General features: G+C 37.8%; 1 protein-coding gene across 2 annotated transcripts in view; it reads left to right on the top strand.

Annotated features, from left to right (window-relative positions):
* PCCA (propionyl-CoA carboxylase alpha subunit) overlaps positions 1-21,048 on the top strand; it is a 275,875-nt gene that overhangs the window by 100,751 nt on the left and 154,076 nt on the right. For both annotated transcript variants that reach the window (XM_017733890.1, XM_017733951.1), the window contains exons 12-14: positions 4,486-4,636; positions 14,509-14,652; positions 16,355-16,429. In XM_017733890.1, the coding sequence (XP_017589379.1) occupies positions 4,486-4,636; positions 14,509-14,652; positions 16,355-16,429 (370 nt within the window). The remainder of the gene's footprint in view (positions 1-4,485; positions 4,637-14,508; positions 14,653-16,354; positions 16,430-21,048) is intronic.

Below are 21,048 nucleotides of genomic sequence, written 5' to 3'. Positions count from 1 at the left end.
ATATGTGTACCTAAGCGCTTAAAAGAGGAGTGTCTTCTGCCTCTGTCTTCTGAGTGTATGTAAGGCAATGCCTGTCATTCCTGCCTGTTCCTTCTCCTTGCCTGTGGTCAATTAAAGTGGTGTGATACATCTTTCTCTCACCAGCCAGCTGTGATCAGAGTGTTTTCTTTCATCAAAAGTACCAGCCTTTCAACTTTCTTGGGCTTCTCTGTTGGAGTTGCCAGTAAGTTCTCATCCCCTCCTATACTTCTACAAGAGCGTGGGCAAGTCAGTAGCTTCCAAAATTTGGTGTGAAAACTTTTCTTCCTTTTTGTTGTTGAATGTTTTAGACTCTGCCAGACTTCTACTGACAGCTTTGGAAGTGCTGTCTGCCTTACAGCCACTTGCACTTGTCTGCAGAATCCACTAATTTTCAAAGGGTTATAAGACTTGCAGATAAGCAGGGCACTTACTTCTGTGAGACACCATAGAGACCCTAAAACCTCAAGCTAACCCTTCCTGGGAATGCTCTTTCAGTTTGATTGTTTAAGGACTCCTGGACGCACCTCTTCTGGTATGGCTGGATGAAGGAAATAGATTGTCCTCTTTTCTCCCGTTTTACATGGTAGCTGCTATTAAGACCTCTGAGATAGGTCAAACCTTTTTATTTTCTTTCACAAAACCCAGGAGATAGCGATGTTGTGGGCTAAAATGGGTTTTTTTTTTGCCTTTTGGACAATTTAGGGCTTTTGACATTGGCCTCTTCTCATGCCTTTTTTTGATTTACTCTATTATGATGGCATTTTCCTAAGTGTCTAATAAGAGACTTTGGGCCTTTTGGCTTGGAGAGTAACCTATGATTTTCTTAAAGCTAAGTCTGCAGCTGCTGAACTTATCCTTATGGGATCATTTTGTGTTTGTATCTCCAGTTTTCCTAGGGAAGTTTAGTCTTTTGTTAAAAACAAACAACAAATGAAAAACCCTCTCTCATTTGCAGAGAGAAGCCCCTTTAGTTCACACACGAATGAGGTTACAGTATTCCAGGGACCCCTGGTGTTCATGGTGGTCAATTCCCCAGACTCAGATAGGAGACCAACAAACTTTGCTTATGCCTTTTTCACATGGTGAGTTGTCCTACTCTGTTTTGGTAAGCACAGACAATAAGACACATCCAATCATCGCTAGTGTTTTAGTTTGTGCTGGGCAAAGTTAGTGATGCACAGAGCTTCCAGTGATGTACTGTAATTTTATCTGCTTCTACTTTCACACATTTTTGGATATGCTGTTGTCCTCTCATTTCACAGAGGCTGACATTTAAAGAGGTGAGTGACATGAGTGACATTTAATAGTTCCTTAGTTGAGTTTTTGTTCCTCAACTGCCCAAACTCTTCTCTGTTCATTTTCGGAGACGGTTGCCATGAGACACTGTATTTTGGCAAGAAAAAATGCAAAGGTGTGGTTGTATTTTGCTGTCTGCTGGAGTGATTAATAAGAGATTGTTTCCCATGTGGAGAAAAACCCCATGGATCCTTTAGGGTCAATCAAAATTAAATGCACAGGAGTATTAACTGACGATCTTATTCAATAATTGGAGGACTAACTCAGAGGAGTGCTCTATAACTTTACTTTGGTGAGAATGTGTCTCCTATCTAACAATTTCTGAACCTGTTAGAAGCTTCTTAAAGCGCTTCAAATTTGCCTTGCCACTTGTGCGCAGGAATGGTCATCTGTTCAGAGGCACTGACAATTTGAATGAATGTATATAGGAAGGAACTTAGCAGAAAGGTGCATTATTGAATTAGAGAACATATCTACAGGTTCTCCTTAGAGTTCTTATCCATATATGTGTGTCAGACTCTAAATTTCCTCTCACTGTCTAGAAATCCTTGAAGGATTTTGGGTTAAGAGAAATGTGAGCCTGTTCTGTTTGTGACTGTGCATGTGATTCATAGGTGGGCACCGTTTAGATGTGGGGGCAGAACTGTGTTCTCAAATCCTTTAGCATATTTATGCCCATGGTCTGGTAGTACATAATAAATATCTCAAAGGATAATATTTTGTGTAGGTAAGTAATTTTTTTGAACACGCAGTGTGCTTGGAGCAGGGAAGCTGACATTTAGAAAATTGAGGTTCACTCCCTCAGTGTGGTAGAATCTTCAGAGGAAGGGTAAGTGTTATTGATCATTTATTTTTTGTCCAAACTGAGCAATAAATTTCCACTGATGGTAACTGTTTTTATTTTTCAAAATCTCAACCTCATCTGTGAGTGAAGGTGATAGGGATATTTTGGGAAACCTTATCTGATGAACTAGAAGTGGAGAGGTAACATCTTGCCCATGTGGTTTGTCTCTCTGGCTGTAGAAACAATGTGACAATTGTATTCCCTTTGATTAACTTCACAATAACTTGATGAAGGTCTTATGAGTGAAGTGTCAGGTCTGATTTATTTTTTCTTTTTGATGCTTTTATTTTGTGACTCCTTTTTATTTTGTAGCCTTTGGGCTGCCATAGGAGCTGTTTGGTCTAAAGAAAAACAGATCTATGTTTGAAAAAGATTTAAAGTCAGGTTTAAAATGCTGTGTTTTCAAGTGATGCCTAATTAGATTTTAGAAGAGTTATTTTGGTTAATAAAAGGTGTGTTGTTAAAAAAGGGAGAAACAATGTATTTGAAAGGTAAAGCAGCAGAGGGGAATATGAAAACTTTGGTTAATTAACCTAGCCAATGGTAGGGATGATCCAGTCATTTCAGAGTGTTAAGCTTAACTGTGTGGCGGAGATCAAGTTTAGCAATGTGACACCGGCGTTCCATTCTCTGGCTGCAGCAGGAGGTGAACAGTGAGATCTCTGACCTCCATTTAACAAGTATAGGGAAGACACCACTGTAATGAAGGGGAGTAACTGTCTTTCATCTACATGAGAAGTAATAATGGTTATTCTAGAAATACAGTATGAAGCTGATATTGAGAAGGTTTTGTTCTTCATAAGCCCCTCATTGACCTTTCATGATCAAAGCCCTGCAGAAACTCCACACTGAATTAGAGATTGTTGATTTCATGTAATGTATTATCCTCTTACTGAATGAAAATAAGAAATATTATGAAACTATTTTGCATTTACCAGTGCCTATTCTTATAGGTATGACACCCTTTTTGTGTCTTCTGATCTTCCCTTTCAACTGATGTAGGATCTGATACAGCTTTCTTGGAATGAGACTTGACTTCCATTTCCTGTTGGTCCCAATGTTTGCCAAGAAAAAAATTTTTTCCTAAATTCTGAAAATGCCTGCCTTTCGGTCCATCAGAATCTGTCTCTGGGCACTGAAAGGACAGAGGTGTGAAGTAGCACTTTTCCAGTAAAGAAAAGGATTCCACTGTCTCCTACTTTGCCTAGATACTTGCTCACTTCTTGTGTCATGTCAAATATGGATTGTTGTGGCAGACGTCTTTAGCTCTTGTGTGAGTTCAGGTCTCAGTGAAAAGCACCCCTGTAAGTGCTGAAAGGTAAGTCCTGACCAAGCACTGGCTTCTGTCTGGGTGCAGTCCAGGGTCCAGATGGAGCTTCACTGGCTTTGGGGCCACTTTAGATAGGTGAAGGCCCCTGATTGCTCCTTTGCAGAATTAGGGCCCACTGTTGAACCCCTCTCAAGAAATATGTAACACTTAGTGTTTTAGTTTAAAAGAGTAACTTAGAGGTAAGGTGGAAGTGACTGTTTATTCCTTTGAAAAAATACTTTTGAAATGATAGCTGAGTTACGTGCCTAATGTAAGTCAAACCAGAAATATAAATAATAAGTGTATTTACAAGCTTATGTAAGATGAACAGCTACATGTTCTTTCATTGAAAATCAATGTATCAGTTTGAGGGGCAACTGGTTTCAAGGCTTTGGTAGAATACCACAGAAATATATATGTATCTAATTAATCTGCATAGGTTAATCTAAATCTGCATTTATGGTAGAGGAGAGTAACAAGAGGAATAGGTTACTTCCAGAAAGACTTCCACAGTCTTTCAATTCACTGGCCCAGTGGATGTGGTGGAGTGCTCTCCTAGAATGAGAGACATTGGGCAGTGTTCACAGTTGCTCCCAAGGTGGTAGCTGAGCTGCTCTTTGGTTGCACTTGAGTGTATCCAAGATTTGTGGAAAAGACTGTATTGAAATTAACGTGGATAATAAATATCTCCTGAGATTGCGTCAGTTTGTATGTCTTTTTTTTTCATTTAATTTGCATTGTTATAGATCTGACTGTTCAAAGAGTGTTGTGTTCTGTTATTTTATATTTTAGAGAATATGGTTATTTATCCTGAATTTCCTGTACATTAGCAATAATTGTAAAGCATGCAGTGTATCTACTTAGGGGTAATATAAATGTAAAGACATACATTTAACAGTCTTGACATGTTTTCATAACTTAAATAATGATGCTGTCCTCTTTTGACCATCGTTTAAACAGAAGATTAAATAATTATTATTTTTAACTAAAAAAAGTCATTGTTTCTGTATTGTAGCACTTTTCTGGACCCTGAAACTCGAAGAGCAATGGGAGAACAAGCAGTAGCTCTTGCCAAAGCAGTAAAGTATTCCTCTGCTGGAACAGTAGAATTCCTTGTGGACTCCAGTAAGAATTTCTACTTCTTGGAAATGAATACTAGACTTCAGGTAAGAAAAACAACTCTTCAGATTCAGAAAAGTGTTATTTAAATAAACAGACCATAACCTTCTCCCATATTCAAGGGTCTGCTCCTGCAAAGATTTAAGCATAAGTATCTTAATGTATGTGAGCACTTCCCACTGAACTTAAAAGATCTACTCACTGAAATAAGCCTGCCTGTGCAAAGCTTTGCAGCAGTGAACCCTTGCACAGCACTCAAGTAAACGTTCGGAGTTTTTGCTCTTTGTTACACTTGACCTAAAGACCTTGCAAAAGGTCACTGGTAAGTGCCACTGTGAGTTCACATTAAGTGGCTAGCCACTGTGCTCTGAGGCATTCCCCTACTGGTCCCTGAAGTTTCTTTCTTATTTTTTATACTTTGATGATCACTTGTTGAGTTTCTCTAGAAGGGTGATTGAAACTATATGTGTATATCAGCAATAAAAACTCTAGCAATTTGCATAAGATTGAAATGGTGACTCGAATGCAACTGTAAAAAGCATGCTGACACAGTGTAGGATTTTTGTGACAACTCATGTAGTCAGTAGAAGCTGTTCTAATGTACACTTCAAGTGAACAGATGAACAGTGTTTTATGGAAAACACCCTCTACTGCTTTTTTTTATGTTTGATGGATTTCTGGTCATAAGCTAAGAAAAAAAGTATATAACTTGAAGTCTGGATATCATTCCTGAAGATTGGAGGAGTGTTCAGCTTGTAAGCAAGTCCATTCCATTGCTTCTATCCTCCTTTTCTCACTTTGTTAAATTACACCAGTAAGACTGAAATATGGAATCAGTTTGATAAGCTTCTCATTCTGTTTTAGCTACATTTCATTAGGGTTATGTCCTGTGTGCTGCTTCTACATGTGGGCAATGAGAGAGTGTAAAGAGATCCTCGTGATCTGACATCTTTGCATGACTTTAGGTAATAATTGGGTAAATTTATGATTTAGGTAAATTTATGCTTTGGGTAAAGAAGTTAAAGAGACTTTGGGGGGTGTTGCAATCTTCTGTGCCAGGGGAAGACTGCTGGTAAATTTTTCTTGCCTTGCAGGACAGCAGTGGTTTTGGAATTAGCCATGCCACTCACTTTACATGCCTTTGCTAGGCACTATCAGGTCTACCTTAGATTCAGTTAGAGGGGGTAGTGGTTATTGACAATGTATAGTTCATTAAAATGTTATGAAGAATTCTCTCACTTTGGTCATACTCTTTACTCTTTTCCTGATCTTGTAGTTTTTGAGCCAACGTGTCTTCAGTGACTTCACGTTCTTATTTACATAGAAGAAAATTAATTTATGGTTTTCTGCATAACCCACCAGAATTTCAAAACCATTTCCTTGCTGTAGTATTATTGACCACGAGTTCCTAAATGGAATTAGTGATGGAATATCCTTGGACTCCTTTTTGTGGTTTGTTTTTAAGACATTATCTTTGCTGTTTTGCAGTGTCTTTACCCTGCAATACCCAGTGGTACATGTTTGTAGTCCCAAATTTCTAAAGTCTCCACATATGCAGGAAGAAAGCTGTCACAATTCAGTCTTTAAGGACTTTAGACTCCTTTTGAAATATAGCCTAAGCAGCTTGACAATCCCATATAATAGCAAACTCGTTCTTTCCAACTCTTGAAATTTACTAATCTTAAATTAGACTACTTGTTTAGATATTCTTTACTTCCTCTATCCTGACTGTGTATTGTCTCTAATCAGCATTTCAGCTTGAGTCTGGAGTTGTAATTTTCTATGATTTTTCCCCAGTCTTACCCAGTTGATCTCTCACTTCTCCAAAGTCTCAAGCTTTACTTTCAGTTCAGCTAACAGTTATGCAACTTTTTGCACTTGCTTCCTACTGTTAAGAGCCAAACCTAGAAATTCTAATAAAGCTTGTCCAGCTTTAACTTCAGGACCAGGATAGTCTCCAGATGTCCCTGTATTGCTTCAGTCTTTTTTTTTCCTTTTGCATCTCTTAACTGTGATCAGTGACTGACCGGCTCACTTGCCTTGTTCTTGCTGAACACTCCACAGCTGGAAGAACTTTCCAAAATGATGTGTGTCTGATCCAGAAATGATCCTCTTAAGATATTTGTCAGCGTGCATTAGACACAGCTACCTGTCAACATCATCAGAACATTTCTACTAAATTATGCAATTTTCTGTTTTAATGTTTCAGCATTCTCTGATGAGATCACTGTAGCTGTTTTATTTTAGATACAGACTTCAGAATATATTTGCTAACTAAACTGTGTCCAATATTTTGTACTGCCTGTACATTTCTCACCTCCCTCCCTCTGGTGTATCTTTTGGATGCCTTTCAGTCTTTCTGGTAAATTATTTTGCAGTAATCAGAGTTGTATTGTTACTTTGCTGTTTTTTGGGGAACTCTTTGGGAATATACCTTTTCTGTTGTATAGTTACACAAAAAAAGTGTAAATAGCACCTTGAAGGAAGTTTATATTTTATTTAGTTTTTGTTTTAAGTGTTGCTGCAATACTATACGAGATTGGGAAGCAAAAAAAATTGGTGAATCAGCTCCATTGTGTCTCTTGTATGCTACACAAATTTGTAACAGATGTTTTACTGCCTCTGAGTGATTCAGCTAGAATGGCTTATTATTTGCTGTTGGCAATGTTCTTTTTGTTGTATCTGTTTTTCTGCCATCTTTCTGAGGCTAGCTGGTGTAAGTATGAGACAGAAGATTGAAGATTGGATAATTGCATAGTAAAACTAGTTGCTCTTAATTTCCACAAGAGAATGTAGAGATGTCTGCCCTAGCAGCTACCGGAGAACTTCTGTACGGTGTCATTTAGGGCACTTTTGCAGCTTTTTTCAGGCAACAGCTTTTACCGCTGTTAAAATTGAGGTAGACCAGGTGTTGAATATGTGATTCTTTATAGCTGCTCATAGTGTGGTGTGTTTTCTGTTACCTAGTTGTCATCAGCCTAATCAAGGACAGTCATGGTCCAAAACAACTTATCAAGAGCTTTGCAATAAATAAAAAGTTTCTGACCTCTTAGACTGATAGCCTTTCTGGCTTCCAAGTTATGTCAAAATCTCTTAAGGTATTTCAGAAATCCTGGCTTTAACCAGAAAAGTTTCTTCTTTTCTTCAATGGAAGATAAGAGGTGTTGTTCTTGGACTTTATATGAAGGAAGTCTATGGTCTGTACTTAAAAAATATCTGCTAATACATGTGCGTGTGGTGTAATTAAGCTTCCTATACGTGAATCAGTTAGTGATAGCAAAGGGAAAATGTCCCATATTTTAGATGTTTGTAGTAGATTGAAATGAGAAGCATCCCTTGTTGGCTAGAGAATAACTGAGAAATGTACAATGAATTGAGCACTTACCCCTGGTATGTTTGTGTCTCAGACCTGTTCCCAGCCTTCTGCCTCCCTCATGAGTTGTGCAATTTAAATAACAAGGGAGTACTCCCTTCGTCCTCAAAACGTGACTGAATTCGCTTAATGTAATTGAAATGATCATTTGTGTAGACTGGTGTAGAGAAATATGGTAATTTCGGTAGGTTTTCTCTTCATGGGATGGTTTGAGTATTTTTGTCACAACTTTTTAGGGAATAAAAATTAATTTTGTAGAATAATCTGGTGTGTTTGTAAGAGATTTGCTGAGAGCAAATGGCATACCTATGTTTTTAGTTTACAGTTAATTGTTGTGAGAGTATTTTATGTAAATGCTTTTAAGTTCTTATAAAGTAACTTGATTCTAAGGCATAAAATGAAGGTAAATAACCTTCCATAGACAGATAAAACATTACCCAGTGCTAAGACTTTTGTTTATCACTTTCTGGGTTTTCATCAGATTTTACTGGCCATTGGAAAATTACATATTCCAGAGCTGTCTTTGTGCAAAACTGGCTGTGACTAGTGTAAAAGATGGGAGGAATTTTTACATGCAGCATGTCTTTCTTTCTCATGTTTCTCCACTCATGAAAATACATAAAGCATGGTAAGAAAATGTCTAAAAGCAGGTAAAAATCCTGTTGCTGATGGTTTGGAGCTACACTGCTTATAAACTCCTGGTTCTAACAGCCTCTTAATGGTATCTGTCTTGTGTTGCACATCACGAGTCAGCGCCTGCTACATGTTTGCCTAGTGAAGGATAGAAGTTCTGGAAAATATTGCAGGTGCACTATATATAGCAGTAGCAACAAAATACAGATAGCAGTGATGAGCTGAATCTGGATTGCCACCTAAAGCCATAGAGAGGTGGTGACTTTGGTATCTATTAGCAGAGCCATGGGATGGCAAGCGGTGATTTTGCTGTCTTGGTTGTGTGTAGCTGCCTGGAGGATGACTTGTGATAGGCGAGCAGGAGTATGGGAGCAGGGAAAGGGGCTGTCAGGGGTTAGAGGAGTAGATTTCTATGAAGTCAGAATGATGGGATTTCAAAGTAAAGTCTCAAGCTACTGTTTCTGCTGTTTGCTGAGACTCTTCATATTTCTTAATACTGGAATCTTGTTTTACTGTGACAACACTTTGCTTCAGTCATTTTAAATAGTCTAACGAACAGTGTCAGATGGTAAAGACTTTCAATTGCTGCTAACCTGGGCTGAATTTGAACTACTGACCTAAAGGTGAAAGGTCTCTTATCCCATTACCAATCCGCTAAGCTCACCAGAATCCATTCTGCACAGAGTTTATACCAGCTGTTCATGGCCATTTTTAGAACCGAAAGAAAAGGTGATTTTGCTGCCAAACAGCACTTCTTCACACAAGAGGGTCGGCCGACAACAGTTAACCAAATTTTTGCCACATTCTTGCCTCCTAATGCAACTTCCATTATGTAGCTACTGGTTGTCTGCTTTTCAGGCTTCCCAAAAGAGCTACAGAAAAGCATTGCTAATTGTTGTTGACAGAAGAGAACAACGTTGTTTGTGTAAGTCACTGAATCTGAAAGATGCCATTAACAGTGCTGCCAAGGCATGGAGTGATATCTTAGAGACGAAATTCCCATGTAACTCTCATAAAATACTATTTAAAAAAGTAGAAAAAGAGGAGACTACTTAATAAGTAGAGGAAAAAAAAAGGTCATTCTTGAAAGGGTACATTAGTTTCTTTGCTTTGGTGAATTTGATGTAAAGCAAAAAGAACAGCTGCAGTGTGACCAGAGCCATCTTGAATGAAGTGTTCTGAGAAGGTAGCTAAATACAGTAAAAGCAGGAATTGCATCTTTAGGAAATTGGTTTTGTGGATGCTAGCTTCTTTATTTTCTTACAGGGAGTATATCATGGAAAGGAAATTGTGTAGAATTAGTGATTTTAAAGAAATTTTTTTTGAAGTGCCAGATGTTAATTGAGAAAGTTATTTTGAAATTGTGAGCTAATTAACTTGTTGACCTAAAGTGTGTGCTATTTGTCTAAAACATGGAAAAGATTTGGAATTCATAGGCCACGTAAGATGTGTCTGTTCCACACAATGTAGAAACAAGTCCTTGCAAAAAAAATTGAGAATTGTGTCAATGATTATTGGAATATAACTTCCTATGAGGAAGTAAATGAAATACTTTTTCAAAGTTATATGCTACGATTAAAAAATAAGCTAGTACAGAATGTCTGTGCATTAGTTTTTATTTGTACATCTTACTTGGGAAACAATAAAAGAAGTCTACCTGAACATCTTAGCTGATGGAAATTTTCGTAGTCTGGTTGCCTTCAGTTCTTCAATTGTATACTAATAAGTCAGAAAACAAACAGCAAGTGTTGTTATATACAATGTCTATAGTTAGCCTGTTAAGTATTCCTGCTTTCCATTAATTCTGTATGTTAATCCAACCATTGTCTGTTTTTCAGTAGCCTTTATGAAAAGCGTTTTTTTGCTGTGTGCTCCCAAACCCCATGTACATGTGAACTGTTTTGCAGAAAGGTGTGACCCCAGCGTGCTCCTGCTCATGGTAGTCAGGAAGCTTGCATGCCTGAAGAGCGGAACATGTGTGCGCCTCTGCTGCTGTTCAGCTCTCCAAAATAGAAACCAGGCTTACTGAAATACAGGGGGTTGAGAAGCATCTGTAAGTTGGTGCATTTGGGTCAATTGATACTGGATTTGGCTGCAGCAGCAAAGCCTGGGGGACTCCAGGTGAATCACATTTCCTGGAAACTGAGGTATATGTTGAAAGTTAGTTTTGAGATTATTTATCTAAGTGTAAAGGGGTATATGACACCAACTAGGGACTTACAGTAGTAGGGGTGACATAGGCTGTAGTTTTAAGTCTACTGAAATTTAGATTTTCTTGGCTGATGTGGCGTGCTTGAATGTTCCAACTGGTGTGTGAGTAACTTGATGCCTTATACACACAGGGACAAGAGCGGTCTGCGAGTGTCCAGAAGTGCTTACTGTTAGATCTGAGTACCTTGATAGTCTTGAGAAAAATGTGTCCCAGAATTATTCCCCTGAATACAAGGGGAGCAGTCATCACTAATTTAACTCTTAGCTCCAGCTGTCCATAAAAACTGCATGACTGTTTTTGTAGCTGTGGATGAACCCCAGTATGGTAAAGCTTTAAAACCACTGGCAGTCACAGAACGGGAGGAGAATTAGGAGCCTTTCCATACTGTAGTCATGATGGATGCTAACTGAATTGTGATGTTGGTAGGCTCCCCAACTCTTTTATACCTGCTTTACCATCTATGAACTGGGACATAATTATTATTTTCTGACAGGCTTTGCCACTAGTTTCTCTTGCTGTATAAATGGGAAGGGGTTAGTGAAGCAACACCACTTGCAATGCCCATGGGAAATCTGGTTTCTGTGATATGTCTTAAGAGCAGTAGATCTGGTATGAAGGGGAAGCACTTTCCGTTTACTTTATATAGCCATTGCTGATCGTAGCAGGTATAGCTTTGTGGACTCGAAAGCAGGAATATAAGTAGCATTTTACAGAGAGTAAGACTTTTTAAAGGAGGTATATATTGTGCTTAAGTGCATTGAAATGATGACTTACCAACTTTTATGAGCAGACTTGGTATAAGTAAAGGAGCTGACAGAAAAGGTGTTACTTTTGGCAGCTAATTAATTGAGAGTTATCACTGATCAATTTTTCTGGTTGTTCCGTTGGAGAATAAGGTACAGCTGCCTTGATAGAGCTATGATCTGTAGATTGCTTGCTGCAGACATGTCTGGTTTTACCCTTTGTGTTGAGGACCTCAATAATGTGTGAATGTAGCCACTATTGTATAACCATACCAACATTGGCTCTTTAATGGCTGGGGCTTCACTGGCAACATCTTGGATCAGCTGACTGCAAAACTGAGTATGGCCTAAAGCTAAAGGAGTTGATCAGTGGAGTGTGATTCAGCTCCATTTGTGAGCAAACTTGCATTCTTCTCGTCAAAAATTTAGTACTTGACTTAGTCTCCATATACTGGCAAGTAAAGGCTGTTGAAGGAGAAGGGATATAGCATAAAATGAATAGAAGAAAATACAACAGGCAGGCAGAATAAAAATGACACCTGAAGTAGAAAGTGGAAAAGTAAGAGGGAAGTGGTTGAAGTCTAGCTTTTAAGAATGGTTTTATAATACAGATACAATTACCTTAGTCAATTAGCTGTTACAGTTGTTGTAGAGATTTCAAGGTTAAAGTTCTTTTCTACCCTATTCTGGTCATCTCATAGTCTTAATGAATATTAAAATGCATTTAAAATGTATTTGGTACCCCAAATCAATGCTATGATTGGAATTGTCTATGTTATGCCTAAATAGTAATAGTTGAAGCAGAGTCCTAAAATAAAGTAGAACAACTTCTACCCACCCCAAAAAAAACCCCTCAACATTTTTTCCTATACATATTTTCTGAATGCTGTTTTGTGTGGAGACACAAAGGGAGTATTTTGAAGAAACAGAAGAAAATATTGACCAAGTCAAAGATCTGTACTGAAGAATGGATTAAATAAATGTTTGTGAGTCGTAAGAACCAAACAACAAAAATATTTTTCTTTTCAGAGACATTCCATCTTATTTTGATCATCAACAATAAAACTGAAAACAACAATGAAGCTATTGAATCTGGAATGCCAATTGCTATCCAAGAAAAATGGCAGTATAACTAAATAATGCAAATGTCTTTGGAAAAATAAAAAGTATTTTAATTATCTGGAATGTTAAAATTCCAAGCATGTTCTCAGCTCAAAGGTAATCTTTTAAAACTTAAATTCCAAAGTAGGAAAATAAGTTCTGTTGTCCAAATATGAATGTGTGATAAGTAACTTTCTATTAAAACTTAGGGAGTTTTAATAGAAACTTCAAGTCTTAATAGAAATTGAATTACTTCAATTTAACACTGCAGGATAGACACTGAGATGTTTCATAGATTCTCAAAATACTGTTATTAAGCTTGACATGCTGGAGAGTATCATGTGTTAGGTAGAATCAAGATTGAATCCCAAAGGTACATCCTTAAACTGTATAATCAGATTCCCATTTCAATGTCACTTTTGTCCTTCAAAGAATGGGTGCTTGTTTCAGTGATGATTTATCATTAAAATTATGTCAAAATGTCTTAAAATGTTGAAACTCTAAACAAACTCGCAGCACACACAGGGCTAATTATGGATGCCATCTGTTTATTTTTACAAAGCTTTTTTTTCTTAAAGACCAAAGCATCTACTTGTTCTGACAAGCCACAGTGTTGTTACAATGACTGAATGTTTTCCTTAATACTATATACTTGAAGGAAGAAAGTCAAGTGGTTTGGTCAGTGACCTTTTCCAGATTCAGAAAAGGTACATAGTATGGCATCTCACGATAAACAGTTGCAAAGTGCATTTTCTTGAGGTATTCTGGTCCTTGGAGCGCAAACATTTTATAACAAAAATGGCAGTTCTGTCATAATTTCTATATGGAAGGTGGTATAGCTGTTTCTGTGTGAAGAACACGCTTTTAGCATGCCTACCTTTTACTTGATCGATGTGGTGGCAATCAGAGGGACCACCTTCAGTGCTTTTTACCATCCTATGACTAGTTAAGGCTTTTTAAAGTTCATCAGCATGCTTGTTTCTCTGCCCATTTGAAGGAAGAAGCGTGTGTGCACGTGCATGTGCGCGCCCACGTGTGCATGCTTGTACGCACATCCCGCGTGAGGGCGAGCGACGGCTATTCCCAGCGCAGCGGCTTCCAAAGCCGTTAGCGGCAATTTGCTGAGCGCGCAGAGCCGCTCTGCTGGTCCAGCCCAGCTATTGTGCACGCTAAGCACTAAACAGATAAGTCTGGAGGGGGGGAAAAAATATTGAAGGATCCATCTGCTCATTTCTGCTACACTGCGCTGATGCAAGATTACGCTAATCTGGTTGCTTGTCAGGACAGGTTAGTGAAAGAAGGCGAATGGGTGAGATATAGGCTACGCCGGTTCTGTGGAAAATTGGTAGTGGCTCCTGTATGTGCCATGTTAAGTGTAGCAGAATGGATTGATTATTAGCTACTTTGAGATTTTCAGTTAAAATATACTTGTGGCTATATTGGGAGTCTCTTCGAAACAAAATTGAATGGGAAAAGCTTCCAAACAAAGAAAAACTACCTCATTGTCACGAGATGCATTTGAATTTGTAAAATAAACGAAAAAACCCCCAACCAAATGAAAAACCCATACAAACCCTCAAATCCTCCCCGGTAACCTCTCTGGTTTTCTTTTTGTATGCTGCTTGTAGTTTTTGTAATCTGTGATTACTTTATTTTTTTCTGTTTTTCATGCAAAGACAGTGGTTGCTGGAGTTTAAGTAGAATTTTCTTGGGGAAAAAGACCAAAATAGAAACATATTCTTTCTCTGTTCTTTGGCTGGTCAAATTTCTTGTTTATCTGTGTTTGTTTACAGAGAGGTGCTTTTTTTTTTTGGTTGTTTTTTGTTACCTACTGACTGACAGTTCTTGACCTTGCAGGTTGAACATCCCGTCACAGAATGCATTACCGGCCTGGACTTAGTCCAAGAAATGATCCGTGTTGCTAAGGGTTACCCTCTCAGGCACAAACAGGCTGATATTCCCATCAACGGCTGGGCGGTTGAATGTCGAGTTTATGCTGAGGTAAATGAGTGGTAATGGGGAGGAGGGGGTAGGTTGTTGAATTGTGGCGTAATAATACCCAGGTGTGGATAGATGCCAAGGTGAAATCAAGGAATATCATATGAAAGTCATGATTTAGAGCATGTAACATGAATGGTTAATGAGGTTTTGTAGAATTGTCGAGTTCTTATTTTTTAATTAAAAATATGATGTGTATTTCAACACAGATTTTTCGTGAAAATTGAAATTAAAGATGGTAAAAGAAGGAAGTAAGCAGATATCATTAGAAATAACCCTACATGCTCAGTTCATATTTAATGATGCTGGAGTTATTTACCAGAGTTAACTACTCATTCCAGGTTCTAAAACATGTCTACTTAAGCTTGTTGACTTAAAAAGACAGTTGAAATTCATTGCCTTACAGAATTTTTGTTGTTTTATGAAAACTTTTGAAGAGGTTGTTGAAAAACCAAGTTACACACCTTCTGAAACGACAGTTTATAAGATAAACTTTCAAAGTACGTTCCAAAACAATAACTCTGTAATTATGGTATGAGTCTCTATCTCGCCTCAAAGAAGCTTATGAATATTTAAACCCCATTTTCAGGCACCTTTAGGATATTTTGAGGTAATGTCTTTTTGTTGTCACTTTTGATACCTGAAAATGAAGATTTAAGTAAAAAAAAAAAAAAAAAAATCATAGAATCACAGAGTGGTTTGGGTTGGAGGGGACCTTAAAGATCATCTAATTCCAACTCCCCTGCCATGGGCAGGGACACCTTCTGCTAGTCCAGGTTGCTAAGAGCCCCATCCAGCTTGGTCTTGAACACTTTCAGGGATGGGGGCTGGAAAATAATGCCTATCTTCCTTCATTTAGTTTCGGGAACATTTTAGGTTACTCTGCTTTTCATAACTAATTTCAGCACCTTGCGACATTTTTCCCGTTGCTTAACTGTTGGGACTTTGTTACCTAGACCATCTTGTTTTATGTTGTATTTTTTTTTTTTTCCCCTTCATGACATGCACATAACCTCCAAATTGCTCTACTGATGAGAAGTTGTACAGACTATTTTGATAAAGAATAAATATGTGCCCTGTGATTGGCATGGAAGCTATTCTGAGTTTTAGTAGGCTTTACCCTGGAGTAACTGGTACTTGGGTTTTTTTTTGTTTTGTTCAGCTTGAATCCCCTCCATTTATAAGTAATGAATCCAACTACTTTGCCATGAGTTAGGTTATTCTGTAGGCTATATATTTGTTTTCCTATTAAGTTTATATTGGTGTTGTATCATGTACATTAATGTAGCAGGTTTCCAGTGGCATAAAGATCAGTTTGACTTCTAAAGATAATTGAATTTCTAACTGCCTTCTTTATCTCAGAAATTTTTTTCTTATACTATCTTTTCAAGCCTAGACTTCTTAATACTTTCCCATCCTTCTTCCAAGTGTAGGTAATGAAAGTGTCATCTTTGTGTATTTTATTTTGGTGTATTGTAACTGGGTGCAGAATACTTCTTTTCTGCTTTTTTTAAAATAGATTTCCATTTCTTTGTTTGGAGTTGCAGGGGCAGATGGATGAAGAAATGTTCTTCAGCACAAGTAATTCTGAGGAAGAAAACAGAGTCATTCCAGTAGCAGTTTCTGTTAGACTTCAAGCTTTTAAACATTATCTGCTCCACATCTATAATAGCTTAATGCTTTCTCATGTTGAATTTTTTTCCAGGACCCCTACAAATCTTTTGGCCTGCCATCCATTGGTAAACTGTCTCAGTATCAGGAACCATTGCATGTGCCAAGTGTAAGTAACTGTTCTGGTTTTCATAGGTGTCGAGCGTCTCTTATAGACAGAGACTATAAATACTTAGCAGCTTTGTAAACCAAGCCTTTTCTCCAGCTTTTTGGCAGAGGGGGAACAGGACATGGCAGTACCAATTTGTGCAACCTGAAAAACTACTTAAAAGTGAACAGTTCCAAACTGGGTTAAAAATACTCAAATTGGGTATAACAGGAAACCAATACATGTTGAAATAGTTTGTTCTGTAACTTTCAGCTTAAGTTTTTCAAACACAGCTTTAGTAAATGTACTGTGGTCATTAGAAAGGACAGTGAACTGTTGAGTCAGCTCTTTAAGCATAGAGAACAGGGGACACTGGTGAGAAACTGCCAGTGCTTTTTGTTTAGCTTTGTAGACTTTAGAAAGGAGTTTCTTACAGGGGTCATTACATGTTTCAGAATACAGCCTACCCGTATAGAATAGGTGTTTAACCAACAGTGTTTTCTGCTATATGTGAAGAACAGACACTGCCTTTCTGTGAAATCAAGGTAATCTTAATTTAAAAGTGCGCATATACATGAGTGACACTGTGTCAGTGGAATGATGAGACTGTACCATCTGTGAATACAATTATTCAGTCTGATTGCTTGCATGGAAAACACTGAGAGATTACAGGAGGAATCTTAAATGTGGAGTTGTTATTGGATATATGATTTATTTCGCTTTTTAAATTGTTTTTGCCCGTGTACTTTCCAAAGGGACCTGACCCTTTCTGGTCTTTAAGGCTTCATGCTGTGTTCAAAGCCTGAAAGCAGAAAAAAATTGTGAAGATCTAAAAGGCATTATGTGCTCTTAAAGAGATGATGAGGGAAAAAGGTATCACTGTGGATGTATCTAAACTTCTTTTTAATGAAACAAAGAGTGTATTTAATAAGAATGTATAATGAATACTCCAGTGGTTGTTAGAAGTTTTCACCATGTTATAATAGCTAACACGATGTCAAACATTTTGCCCTTGCAAGTTTTTGCAATTTGCAATTTTCCAAACGTGAGACCTGTTGAAAGTACAAGTGATAATGGACAAACTATACCCCCTACAGTCTTCGTCCCACCAAATCTTTCTTCAATTAATGCTGCAGCAGGAGTTTTATGTAATAACATTTGCGCTTGTGAGCCATCCATACAAAGAAAAAACAATTAAAATGCCTTAAATGTTCTGCTTACTGCTGTTATTTGCTTGTGTGAATGTTGCATGTCAGCTAAATGGACCACGGAATAGATAAAGTGATTGGGTGTAGGAGAGTGCACACTAAGCTTTGTCTATCATTATTGCTGGGAGCAATCAAATTGATGCCAGCAGGACAGTAGACGCGTTGACAGCTGTAATTATGTATCTCCATGGTGATCACTTTTGGCCTGTCATGGAGGCCCATGAGTCCCCTCCCTTGCAAGCATTTAATCAGATTGGGCTGTCACTTGTCAGGTAGACGGGGTGGGCTGGGAGTTGTGCTTAGGGGGAGAGGTGAATTGAAAATGAAGGGTGGGAGATGCCTGATTGCTTCACATGGTCCATCGTGGTACCAAAGGAAGAGATTTTAATTACACTGGAGGCTTCAGAGCAATGGTTTGTGGAGCTCATATGGAGTGTCTAGTCTTTCTCTTCCTGTTTGCTTCCACTGTCATATTAAAAAATAGAAAAACTATTTTTATGTAGACACTCATGATTTGGTGTCTTAATACATATTTCTGCTACCATGAAACTAATTTCTCTCCTGAGAATGACGTGCTGCTAAGAACAAAATTAATATGGCTAAAAAGGTACAGCATTACAGGCCCATTGTGCCGCGGTGTTTGTTTTCTGCATTTTAGGTTTTAGAATTGTCAACAATTTGGCTTGAGAAAAATTAGCAGAGACTTGTAGTGTGTCACAGCAAGTTCAGCTTACGTGTATTGCTGAATATATTTGCAATTCATTTCTTCTGTGTCTCAAGTTAGCTCTGATTGCCTACCATGCCTGTGTGTCAGCTGCTCATGCTGGTGGAACTGGTGAGCATGGCTGTGTGAGAGCTTTTGCTTAGCCTTAGGGAAGAATATGATGGCTATTTTTGTGTCATGTAGTTTGTAATTTCATCAGAACATGGTGCTCATAAGTACCAAATTTTTTTTATCTTTGATAATGAAGCTTAGGACAGGTGACTACAAACCAACCCCTGTAGTATGATGGTGAGCTTTGATGTTTGGTGCTCCTACACATATTCTGCTATATCTGGAGAGCTCCAGCATCGCTCTGTCAGTATGAGCAGCGGTCTAGTATTTGACTCTTATAATGACTCTTACCAGGAAAAGAAAATTCTTAGACTGAGATACAGCAAAGAATTGAGAAATATTAGAATCTGTTTGTGTTCCTAAGTGGAATTTGATTCATTAAGAGTTCATTGCAGGACTGAGACATAGATTGTGCTTCCCCCGCCTCCCTTAAGCATTTTTCTTTCATTTTGCTGTTGTCCTAATGTAATAATACATAAGGATAGTACAACAGTAATAAAGTGTTAGGGCTGTAATATGAATGAGCTGTAGGCTACAGCAGGATCTTTAACCCTGGCCTTTCCTAAATACCTTAAATACTGAGTAAAAGAAAGGAAATACATTACACAGAAGTAAGTGCTGGAGGTCTAATAAATATTGCTATTATTTATCAAGTTCAGCACATTATAGTGAGTATCTGTTGAATTAGGGTTTCTTTTTCATCCAATATTCATTAAGTTCTGTCACACCATATAGTTTATAAAATCACCTACTGTTACCAGGCTCTGAAAATGTAAGCACCACAGGGAGAATTGAAGATAGTATAAATGTATTTCTTTTCTGCTGTCACTTTTTCAGTCATCTTGAGTTTATTTTATGAAAATTAAACTTCTCCAGAGGACTCCAGATTTTTTTTAAAGGAAGTTATGCAGTAGTTTAAGTAGTTTATACTCACTGTAGCCTCTTCAAGATATTGTAGTTAGGGAGAAGTGTGAATTTTGGAGCGCTCATGTACATGTGTTGTATATGAACAGAAACATAGAGCCAGGTGGAGCATATAGTTGGTAGCCTCAGAAGTCTTAGTTAACTTTAGGGTCTGACTAACCTGCTTATTGTGAGTCTGAATTATGCACCTTTCATATGTTTTTTCTTTGTCAAAAGATGACATACATGTGTCAATACTTACGTGCATTCCTATGCACGTATAAAGCACCCCTGAATGCTTGTGTGCAATCACTTTACAGGTGCTACTTTGGAGACAAAAGTCACAGTATAATTCAAGTATGTGTGGAGTACGTATGTCATACCTTGTCTTATGTACGTATTGATTATTACAAAAAAATATCCTGGGCAAGGGATTTATCTGGAACTGAGTAGGTAAATTAATTCTTTCTGATTTAAATGTGAGAGCATGTGCATTGACTTTATATATAGGCAGTCATTCTGTGAGGGAGGATGGTTTAGCAGTTGGAAGAAAGGAAGCTGAGAAATACACTGCATGTTTTTTCTGTAATCATGGCCTGTTTGATCTACCTTCTCATCAGTAGCTAATGTTAAATGTACCTGATGTGAGTACTGGGGAGTCCAGTTAAGCACAGATAAAGCACATTCAGATAAGATGTGATTAAAGTGGTACAGAAGCAATACTGCCTTAACATATGAATAAATATAGAAAACATAATACATAAACATGTAAACATAAATATATGAATACAAACACATGAATAAGTGAATTTCTTCTTAAAATAACTATAATGTCCTAAAAACTCGTCAGACAATGTTTCTTACTGAAGAAAGTGAATACACCTGCTAGGGTATCTTTTTATGTCATTTGGATAATAAAGTCATCATCATGCCCTCATGTGGATTCTCTAGACAAGAGGTTCTACATGTGGTCCCTTGATAATTGCCTAAATTAAAATATTAAAGGCCTAACAGCCGTTGCGTTGACCTTTTTCTGCCTTGCTGCAGACAGATGAGCTGCTGTTTATTACAAAGGTTCCTTCCCAGAGGTGAAGATTTAAGTGAGATTCCAGGACCCTCTTTCCCACCCCCTTTACAATGCAGTATATCGGAGCCCTGCAGTTTCAACAGCTTTGATTAGAGTCCTCCATCCTTATGATCCCCAGAAAGCATTTATCACTCGAGTTATTTTGATTAGTTTTAAAAAAATATTTCAGATTCCAGTGCTCAAAAGCAGCAATTTAATAAATATTTATTCCCCAGAAATTGCTCATTTGAAAAGTTTTATATGGCTAACCTCATCGTTACAGTGATGAAATCAAACTGAGAGATGAAAACAAGAATCAGCAATATACAAACTAACTTGTTGGCTGGTTAACAGCAATCAGCCTCTTCAAAAGAAATTTTTGAACTTGTGTTATTTTTTTCCATGAATATTGCAGAATCAGAGCTTTAATTGGGGCTGTGTCCTTACAAAGCAAAGCCATGGAAAAAGCTGTATAAACATTAAAGACTTGGGGGAACAGCAGCAACAGAGAAAAAAAAAATGTTTAACAGTTGAGAGGGTGAGACAGAGAAGGAAAGTGTTACAGACATGAAAACCATAGGCTCAGTATCCTATGGAGCTGATAAGCAGAGCTCCAAAGTTCCTGCTG

This window comes from Corvus brachyrhynchos, unplaced genomic scaffold, assembly GCF_000691975.1.
Source record: "Corvus brachyrhynchos isolate BGI_N302 unplaced genomic scaffold, ASM69197v1 scaffold1120, whole genome shotgun sequence".
Taxonomy (NCBI): Eukaryota; Metazoa; Chordata; class Aves; order Passeriformes; family Corvidae; genus Corvus; species Corvus brachyrhynchos.
This window is presented reverse-complemented; position numbering and strand designations above follow the sequence as displayed.